The 11,146-nt window shown below is 37.4% G+C and overlaps 1 protein-coding gene and 1 non-coding gene across 2 annotated transcripts; both read right to left on the bottom strand.

Moving 5' to 3' along the window:
* Positions 1–3,318: 3,318 nt before the first annotated feature.
* Positions 3,319–3,391, bottom strand: TRNAA-UGC. Its single transcript has one exon. It is a non-coding gene; the product is annotated as a tRNA-Ala (tRNA).
* A 4,256-nt stretch (positions 3,392–7,647) lies between these two features.
* On the bottom strand, positions 7,648–10,479 carry LOC103706277 (cytochrome P450 94A1). Its single transcript, XM_008790335.4, is given in 5 exon segments — positions 7,648–8,183; positions 8,185–8,256; positions 8,258–8,329; positions 8,331–8,873; positions 8,875–10,479. Coding segments are annotated over 5 exon segments (1,512 nt in total). The 5' UTR covers positions 9,412–10,479; the 3' UTR covers positions 7,648–7,895.
* Positions 10,480–11,146: the final 667 nt, after the last annotated feature.

Genomic DNA, 11,146 nt, shown 5'->3' with positions numbered 1-11,146 from the left:
GGGTTTTGATTGGGGTACCTCTTGAGGCATGCCAACCCTAATCTTTCGGCCATGCTATGCCCGGCGTCCCTCCTCCGAAGGCCGACTCGAGGGACGAACATGCCAATGAGCATACAAGCTATTCTTGAAGTAACATAATAAGAAGCAAGCAGTGTCGAAGGGGTTAGCAACCATGCCAGCAGGATACATGCTAAAGATTAGGGGGAGTGCGAAGAAGGAGATTGTTCGCAACTGAAATCTAAATTGAAATTCGAATGGATTAATTGGAAATCGGAATGACTATATTTTCCAGCATATTTAGCTCACAACTGGCATCAAAATTGAAAAATTAATTGAATAGAGAGGTATTTTTGAAAGGTCAATTAAATAGAGGTATATTTTTGAAAAATTAATTTGTTTAAATGAACATGGCGAAATAAGATTTAAGTACTTGAGAAAAAGTCGAGACTGGATTTTGAAAGATTGGGGCATTCTCATTTCTTTCTAGATTGGAGATAGGATTAAAACTCTTTCCAACCAAACGGCTAGCTGGAGCAGAAAGAAGATAACAAGAGAAACCTAAGATGTGTGCCCATTTTTCAATTTATTACATGCTCACAGAGCACATTCACATCGACACAAAAATGGCACGTAAGATATCTATGCATGTCTATAGCATGATTCTTATTAAGTTGGCTTTGAGGAGTGACATGCATCTTCTAGATTATAAACTATTGATTGTTAGTTAACCTGCTAAATTTTAGCTAAAACATGGTATAAGTTAAAGTCAACGTATGCCCATTTGGCAGTTTCGCGGAGACCTGGCAACATCAAAGCTAACTAAGTCACATTTGACCCTCCACCCCTCTTGTTTTCCATTCATGACAATTAAGTTGCATCCAATCACCATATTTTCCAGTTTACATTTTAAAGATGACACAAGATCTTTCAATGATGTTTTCATAATCGAGTGGTTTGACAATTGTCCATTGGGAACTCACCGGAGGGAACAATTTGGTAACCAAAACTACAAACTCGCTCTTTATTACAATTTGGCAACCGAAGGGGACAATTCAATGTTGTTTTCTACCTTGTGCAACCACATTATATAAAGTTTAGTGAATCCTAGAAGGCAAGCACTTACATGGTAACCATTAATTACCTTTATTTTGAGTAGTAGTGATCAATATTTAATAGTAATAGGTTCCTTTTGAGATTAGGTAACAGAAATGGGTTATTATTAGTTTTTTGATTATTAATTTAGCTTAATACACTTTAAATAGCTTTCCATCCTAGTTCACAAAAACAGTATTTCTATATCATAAAGAGTGTCATATGGAGTTCATAATGTTATTTTACCTATATAAATTGTTGACTCCTATTATGACAGAAAATACTATAATAATTGTTTCACTCAGAAAAATCTTGTAGAAAACTTGACTTGGTAAAATAACAACAAATATGTATTTGTAATTGGTTTGAAGGTCTCGATATGGGAAAAATATAGTGTCATTCCTACACAAAGTTGGAAACCACATGTACAAGAGGAAGGATGTATTAATGAAGTGACATAATTTTTGAAAAAAGAAATAAACACAATGCAATCAAATGAGAGGCATATTACATGATACAAATAAGTTGATGGATTATCATATTATATAAGTTGATGGATTATCAATCTATCATATGCGGATAATTTCAAGTGGGACTCTATACATAGAACAGGAAAGTGTTTTGCCTTTTATAAATGGGAAAAAAACCCCTCTACATCATACATGACTAACCAATGCACCATGCTCACTCTAACATTCGGAAATCTTAAAGTAAACGTATGATAGATCGTGTAAGCCTACATTGATGACTGTAAGCTAAATCAGTCAAGCAACTTTTTTTTGGATCCCCTAGAAATTAAAATATAATAATCTTAATCATGGAGAAGATTGAAGAAGGTTGCATACTTGTATAATTGTCATATCTTATTTTATTTAACCCCATATGCCTAAATTATTATGTTTTGTAGATTTCAGGCATGTTCAGCTGCAAGAAAAATTACTGGGAAAACTTATTTTTTTAAAAGATTCTATGTTTGTTTGTTTCATTACGAAAGTAACAAATTTGACAAGCATATATCTTTCCTTTTTTCTTTTCCATAGTTTTCCTTTCAATGAAAGTTATAAAGAAAACAAGAAAGGTAGGCCTTCTCGTGTGCCTCTCAAAGCCATAAAAAAAAAAAATGCTAGGGTAGTGGTGCACATGAGTTAGGATCAACCCAAGAATTCTTGAGTTAGTTTGGTTCGGGCGCTAAAATCAATTGGGTTGGTTTCTATTCCAATTTTTAAAGTTGATTGGAATTGTTTGAGTTTTAGTTCGAGATTGGGGATAGCCTAACTCAATCCGAACTCTTCCGTGTATAATATGTGTATATATCATATATCATAATATAGTACATAGAATAATATAAATAATATGCATATATGATTAGGTATCATGTATTGTCAATTTTCCAAAATAGCATACCACTCCTGCTAACCCTAATATTGTGCACATCTCCTAACCTTATCACATTTGGTTTTTATTGTAATTAAATCTAAAATTGTTTTTTTCAGATTTATCTCTCTCTCTTATATTTTATCTTCTTCTATCTCTTTCTTGGTCACCTCCACCATTTCTCCAACCTCCTTCCCCACCTTGCAGGAAGCCCCTCACTGCCTACGCCTCTTGTGCCTCCAGTATGTCAGCTTTCACACTTTCAGCTGTGACTATACTACATTCTCTTCAACCCTCTGTCACTGTCCTCTCCCTCCTCAACGCTTGTATTAGATATTTGAATGCTTACTCATTTCCCTCTTCCTTGATTATACATCTCCGTAGGTTCTTTCTTGACATTTGATATCCATAACACAAATTTGCTATTAATTTTAATTCTCCAAAATTTGTTACCATTCATTAGATTTAATATAATTATAAAAAAATAATATTTTATTCTATTATTTTTAAGAAATAGATATCCGACGGCCAACTTGGTCTTGATAGGATTGAATTGGTTCCAATCATGTATGATTCAATTCCGATTCCAAAAATTAAGAACCGAATAAAATTAGGTTAGTTCTAACCAACCTAGTCCGTATTGCATCTGATAGGATAATAAAAAAAAAATCAAGGGTAAGAAGCATGCAAAGCAAATCCAAATTTGATAAAAACAGCAAAATCAAGCATTTTGATTTATTTATTGGAAGTAAATGGAAGGAAGGGTAAGTCACTTACCATTAAAAAGAGTAAAAATAAAGCATACAAAAAATGGATCTTAAGAATAAAAAAGTAAAAAAAACAAGACTATCGTGGAGATGCAGGGGATCGAACCCTGTACCTCTCGCATGCAAAGCGAGCGCTCTACCATTTGAGCTACATCCCCGTTGACAATGGTGCACGATATCCTTTCAATATAAACCATCATTTCTAACCTGAAGCCCTCTCCTCATGCCCACGGGATCCTCCAGCGCATCAACCTCAAAGAACTTATCTGGGTAACCTTCTTTCTCCTCTCTTTTTTTTTTTCTATAAAATAATTTTGTTCTGATCGCAAAGCGAAGTAGTTCAGCTCGCAATGGTTTAAATTTCCAAAGCCTCCAATCTGTTTTTCCGAGTCTTTTTTCTCGTCCTTTTTTTCATGCAATAAGGGTTTTCTCCTCTCCATTCCTAAATTTAGTGTGTGCATATAATTTGCATAGATTTTGCTGATACACATAACAAAGCCATCATTTATAAATGTCTATTTTCCAATCCTTCGCATATTTACGTCGTAAGAGAAAACAACCTCACCTTCTTCTCAAACTCGATCATTTCATCATCATCATATACTTCATGGAGCCACTTCGCGTATTGCTTAGTCCTGCATGTATGGAGACTGCCACATGTTTTTTTTTCAACCTGATCAGGGACATGAATGCTGGAGCTTGTACTACTTTTAGTTTTCAGACAAGACACTGCCCCGACCCTAATCTTGGTTGAACTTGGATTATGGACCCCCAAGTAAATAAAAACTAGATGCAAGTTGTGCCATCTAGGCAAGCTAAGCTATTTCCAAGCAGATTCTTCTTATAGCTTTGATCAATGCTATTAGCTCCACTTGTCATCCCTCCAAATCTTGTGAAAGATACATTAAAGGAATCTTTGCCTGCCAATTAATTTTGATTGGCATAACAAAAAAAGTTTATTCTAGGGGGCATATGTTCCTTGCATTGATGATATATACACTCCACATGGATCAAAACTTTTCCTTGCTAGAGGTTCTTTTGTTAAGCCAGTGTCAACATTCATGGTGAAAAGACTGCGGGTGAGCGCTACATGTTTCAGTTGCTGTTCTATAAATTAATAAAAAAAACTAGCTATTTGATTTGCAAGAGTTATCATGTATTTTCTTTTGAAGAAATGCTTGACTACATTGTCCCTCTTTTTTCTTTTCTTTTGTTCCTTTTTTCTTTCAAAGAAGTTAGAAGCATGCATCAGTATCTATGCTGATCTCTGTCTGGGTCTAAGTACTATTATTAGAACTCATCTGCTCAGAAGCACATGAGTGAGACTACTTCTTTGTAGGTTCAGTAAACTCTACTTCATTTTTATATATGTAATCCCTTTATCAGTGATTTATGAAGCTTTCATCTTACATATTCTTCCTAATTTTAGGTGATGTTTTCTGTAATTTTGTTGGCTGCTACAACATAAATGCCAGAACTATTTTTCTCTATAATATTTTGGTGACTTTGGCTTATAATAACTAGTATCTTATTGAAGGCTGTGCCAGTAATACATCATTCTAATCAAAGGATGCTTAAGTTGTTGAGTGGTGAGAGCATGGCAGATGCTAATGTCGAGATCAATGTTTTGTAAAAATAAGAAGAATAGAGACAAAAGCAAGTACATCAAACAAAACTTTGTACTTAGAGAAATAGAGGATAAGATGAGGTAGAAATGTTTAAGTTGATTTAGTTAATGTGCATCAAGGTTCGCCGTACCGGTACTGGACCTGTACCAGTGCCACACCAGCATAGTATCGGTATGGTACGAATTTTTTTTGGCATACTGAGGGTCGGTATGCCACCGGTACCGGTATAGTACGGTACGGTATGTCCGGTACCGTCTGGTTCGGTACGGTATGGCATACCATGATATGCATCAGAAGCCAAAGTTAGTTGCAACAAAAAAAAATCTCATGGATCAATTTGCTTGTTAACAATCACATGAAGACCAACAAATTCTTGGATGAAAGTATCAAGAATGGAAAGTTAAAAAAAAAGCTTCAGCATACTTAGATAAGAACAAGAAATGGGATCAATTTAGCCAAACCAATGTGGATGTGGTAAGACTTATATATATTAATGAGCTTTTCACAATGACCACTATAATGTGGTTTGTCAATGTGCTTTGTAGGTCAGGATGACTGTAGCAAGGACAGTGCTTAAGATACAGGTTGAAGGATTGGAAACAATGGAAAATTTTGTAAATCTTGGATGGAATTTATGACAGAGGTCATGAAGACAATTTACATTGTGGAAGGTTTAGCACTAGACATGAAATCATGGACACGACAAGATCCATTGAGGTAACCTTAGGGAAATATGGTGGAAATCATTGTTTATATCAAGGCTTATAGGCAATTATCTTCTCAAAATTATTGTTGCAACCATCATTTGCCCTCAATCATTATCCAGGAGTTCAAGGGATCAGGAAGGAACGGGATAGCAGGGATATCTTATTTCGAATTTTCTGGAGTGTTAAGGCACTGGATACTGCTTTATCAAAAGCTATAGTTAAATAGTGTCTCTCTGAATTGGAAACTGCAATTTAATGAGCAAAGTGATGCTTGGATATTATTGTTTGAAGAACATCTCATTTGCTTGTCAAATATGATTGCAGCTGCTAGGTTAATCTAAAATCAAACTAGGGTGTAATTTTTGAACTATCTTTCTTTGAATTTGGTTGTTTTGTACTCATGTCATCCTAATCACTTTAATTAATAATAAGGCATTACCAACTGCATGCCTTGTTTGTTCCACCTGGGCTTTTCTTACTCATTAACAAAATTGCTGTTGCACTTCTATTGAAATGGTGAAGTGTCTGTTCTGACCAGATTATGATTGCAAAAGAGGAAGCTTGGAAGATGAGGAAGATAGAAAAGCTAGATATTTGGCAGGGGAGGGGTTTTTCCATATTGGTTATTTTTAATTGATCAGATGTTGACAACAAATGCAAGAGTTTCATGTTTCTATGGCCCTTATTTTTCATATAGCCCTTATTTTTGTTAAGGATACAAAGGAATTAGGTTATAGAGAATGGATCGGAAAAGTTGCTCTTAGTTATAAATAGAGTGATGATGTTAGGCTTGAGGCACATGTTATTGGACTCTTGCAGTCTATGGGCCTAGGCAGCGTGAAAATTATCTTAATGGCTGTTTTATCTGTTTGGCCCTTTCAATTCAGTCAGAGTTACAAGTGTTCTTGTAAGTGGAGTATCTGGTACGCTGATTTCAACTTCTAGATTCCAAGTTATGGTTTGTGTTGGGCATTCAACTGCCCTGTTGTGTCATTAAGTAGTCATTTCTTTGTTATTGAGGTTTGTAATTGTAAAGACGTGTTTGCATGTTGAACTTCCTTGAACCTTCAGGATAACATTTAGCAAGAGGAGCTCCTTCTGTTTGCCACTGGTAGGATTGTCGTGATTTTGTACATATATCCATTTATATTGAATGCAAAGCCATGACCTACAAAATTGCATTACTAAAATCATGGCACTATAACTGAAACCATATGATTGCAGGGCCTACAGGGTAGTCACATCATAATATGGATGCAGTTTTTCATGCCACGAACACTCTTAGTTCATCATATTAACTCTTTTGCTAACCTGAATTGGCAATGCTCCTTTCATCCTCAGGGTTAGTGAGGGTAGCTCCGGAATTTCATCCTTCCCTGCAACACATTTGAAATCTTTCAAGTACACAAGATGCACTTGACTTCATTTGTATGTATGCCATCTTCGTCTTCCCCAAGCACATCTTTGGACCATCATGAAACACTGGATGCTGAAATGTACTTTCTGTCTGAAAGACCCCATTTTCTGGCCTTGTTTCTTGTTTGTAGTCATTGCAGTCAGTATTTTTCTGAAAATTCGAAATAAAATATCACAGCTATTCCATTCCTTCCTGATTCCTTGAACTCCTGCATAACGATTGAGGGCAAAGGATGGTAGAAAGAAAAATTTTAGGGAGATAATTGCCAATAAGCCTTGATATAATCAATGATTTCCACCATATTTATTTACCTGAATGGATCTTGTCATGCCCATGACTGCATGCCTAGTGCTATATCTTCCACAATGTAACTTGTCTTCATGACCTTTGTCATAAGTCTCATTCAAGATTTACTTCATTTTTCATTGTTTTCCCATCCTTCATGACCTTACCTGACCCAAAATAAATAAATAAATAGATAATTCATATTTTTTATATTTTAATAGATTATTTATATGTTTATATATTTTGTTTTAGCCTTGTTAAATTATACATAAATAACATCAAAATATATTGATTGATTGGATGCTGACATGGAACAGAGCTTAAAGTTTAAATAGCAACTATGTTCATTAGGTTTACTGTGGATTTGAGGTCTGGAATACATAGCTTATATTAAGATGGATCAACATAGTCACTTTTGTTTCTATCAGCATAATCTACTCATTTTTGTTAAATGCAAAACCATGACAAATAAAGCTGCATGTTTTTCCCTTTTTGGTAACATATAGGACTGGAAAAACAAAATTATTACAACATAACCCAAATCCTACAAGCTACATGCTAGTCTTTGCATAATGCAGATACGATTGTTTGCATGTCACCTTAGCCTTTTAGTTTATCACATGATTCACATCAACTCTCTCTCTTTAACCTGAATTGGCAAACCTCCTTTCATCCTCAGGGTCACTGAGAGTATATGCTCTGGACTTTTGTCCTTCCCCACAACATTGATTTCAAACCTTTCAAGCACACAAGCTACGATCGACTTCATCTGTATGTATGCCATCTCCTTCCCCAAGCACATCCTGGGACCAGCATGAAACACTGGATACTTGAATGGATTTTCTGGCTGGAAAACCCCGTTTTCCAACCATCTCTCTGGTTTGTAGTCATTGCAGTCCTTCCCCCAGATGTGGTTCCATCCTTCCCATAGCATAAGCACTATAAGTGACAGACCATCCTTTACCTACAAAGGTTCTATCAGGCATGGGTGTCATCTTCTTTGCATGACTGTGTGTCAATGGGCACAGGAGGGTACAACCTCATCGACTCTGATATTGCCAGCATGGAGATAATGCATCTCACGAAGCTCATCGAAACTAAATGTCTCATTTGAATTCTGATTCAGGGCCTGGACTGATCTGACTTCTTCTAGTATCTTTTTCTCCACATCAGGTCTTGTAGAGAGGAGCCAGAAGAACCATGTCAGTGCTGATGATGTCGTCTCACGGCCAGCAATAAGGAAGTTTGTCACAACATCTCGAAGGAATTCTTCTGTATTGTCTTTGTTTGAAGCAAACCGTGACAGAAGATCATTGTACTGGTCCAAAGGTCTCTCCCTCCTTGATCTAATGATATTCATGGAATAGTTGTGAACAATTGAAATTAGTTGTTTTAGCCGCCTCTCGGATCCAATGTTGAGTAGCTTCTTGATCCTCCAGGTGACCTTCAGTGCATCCAAAAATCGTCCGACAACAATATTCTGTGCTTCTTCGAAGGCTTTCATGAAGTCTGAAGAGACCATATCGCTGGATCTCTCTTCAGCAAGGCAGGCAGGGTCTTCATTGAAGGCCACCTTGCAGATGTTATCAAATGCAAAGCGTTCTTAGAACATCTTGCAGGTTTACAATCTCATTCTTTTTGCTGGCCTTCTTGAGTAAAGGTAACAACCTTTTGACTAATCTCATACTGCACATGTCCACCACAAAGTTTCGAAGTGACTTCTTATTGAATTCATAGCTCGCTGCCTTCCGCTGCCACTTCCAGTGCTCACCGTCAGAGTTGAAGATCCCTTGACCAAGGAAGTCCTCCAGCATGGCAATGGACCGCTCGCCTCTTGGGTAGTTCACAAAGTTGGTTTTCAGCATGTGCTCAACATTTAAGGTGTTGGCTGTGATGACTCCACTGACCTGCCCTGGGCTCTGGAGTGTCACTGTGTAGGTTGGGGCTTTGATGAGTATTTCGGTTGACCATTCGAGGAATCTGTGGCGGTTTTGAAGGTACTGAGGGAGGTTTCCTAGCAGTGGGTAGGTTTTGAGCTTTGTGGAGTTACGTTTCTTTGCTGGATTCTGGTAGAAGAAGAGGAAGAAGAAGAGGGGAAGGAGGAAGAAGAAGAAGACTGGCTGCAAAGAGGAGAGCTCCATGCCTTGTCTTTTAGCCTATCAATTAAGATATCTAGATATCTTGGCATACAATGATAGAATTCTTGTGTTATATATAGTTCCATTCCTTGGGTATCAGAGCTGAAGACAATCAGAAATAGACAAATGTAGATAATGGCGCTGATGTGCAAGTTGATGCATATGCTATTGGATTCTTGCGGGGCAAGAAGTTTTCTTGCAGGAGTTTAAACATATCACAGGAATAAACAAATGGAGATGGTGGCCCCGACTTGCAAGTTGATGCATATGCTATTTGATTCTGGCTGCGCAAGAAGTTTTCTTGAAGCTCAAGGAGTTGAAACATACAATAGGGAATTGAAAATTTAGTTGATGATCTCTAGAAGTGATAAATTAATGAAGTTTTGATTATAATATAATACATCACAAGTTGGAGACACTAATTGATCCTCATACATCATGTTGGAATGATTTAATATAAAAGCACTTACTCTTTGCTTTATGAGCAGCTAAGGACGACTCTAGACCCTCAACTTTTTTGACAAACTTATTATAAAACATGTGTATCTTGTCTCTCATGGTTGGAAGAGACTGTCAGCTATGTGGGGTGAAAGGGAGATCAAAGAAGCTCTTCTTCAAACAAATCAATGCAAGAAATGGCTTAACATGGATTGGTTTGGTTTGGGTCGAGTTCTGACTTTAGTTTGTCATCCAATTCAGAGCTGCCCGGTGAAGCAAGAACCTTCAGCTAGTTGGAATAGCAGATATCCTCTGGATGAATCATTGCAGAAGTTGCAGATTGCTGCCATTTTCCCAACTTGTAGGAACTGTCAACAGGCTGGAATGGTCCAAGACTGAGATTGGCCTGAGCCCTCAGCTGGAGATGGAACCATTGACATGGGCTTGGTTTGAATTGGAATTGGCGAGAGATGAATAGTGAATTTGTAACCCTAAAAACTATTATATGAACTAAATAATGCTGTAATCTAACACCTTGTATAAGCATTTAAATATTTTATGAATATAAAATTGGTTTCACGATGTGAAGTTGTATATCAGGAGGCTTAAAGAGAGAGTCAAATAAAATTGAAGTATTTCATCTGAAATTTGAAAATATTTTTTATTCATCCATTCTGCTGGATTGAATCAGGTTGTATTGTCGGGTTGGAGGGAGTTTAACCCTAACCCTAACCCAATCTAACTTGCGCTCAAATGGAAACTCTTGATCCAAGCTAAGTCAAGGTGACAAACCTCAGCCCAGACAATTGAAACGAGTGGGTCAGGCTGCTTGGGATCAGGTTGATCACAACTCTAAAGTGAATTTTGTCATAAATAGAGACATGCAGAACTTAAAGTCTGAACCATCCCTGCATGCGGACTGCCTGAAATAGCTGAAACCTGAAAGATGATTTCACTTATCTGTTGGGGGGAATAAAGTTCCCCCAAATGACATAAATGCCCCTAAGAAGCCGTACAACCTCCGACCCCGGACAGCCGAAGTCAGCGTCCGACCTCGGAACGCTCGCCACAAGACGACCGACCCCGAAACCTCCGACCTAAGAGAAACCCCGATGTCCGAGGACCGTACTCTAACACCCCTCCGGCATTTATTGCGCATGGCCGCTGTAATCTTCCGGCACACTCAACAATAAATGCGGATCTCCGGCTTACTCCATAATAAATGCGGATCTCCGGCTTACTCCACCAATAATGCGGACCTCCGGCTTACTCCACCAATAATGCGGACCTCCGGCTTACT

The sequence above is a fragment of the Phoenix dactylifera genome, chromosome 3 (genome assembly GCF_009389715.1).
Source record: "Phoenix dactylifera cultivar Barhee BC4 chromosome 3, palm_55x_up_171113_PBpolish2nd_filt_p, whole genome shotgun sequence".
NCBI lineage: Eukaryota > Viridiplantae > Streptophyta > Magnoliopsida > Arecales > Arecaceae > Phoenix > Phoenix dactylifera.
Note: the sequence above shows the minus strand (reverse complement) of the source record. Positions and strands in the feature narration are given on the sequence as shown.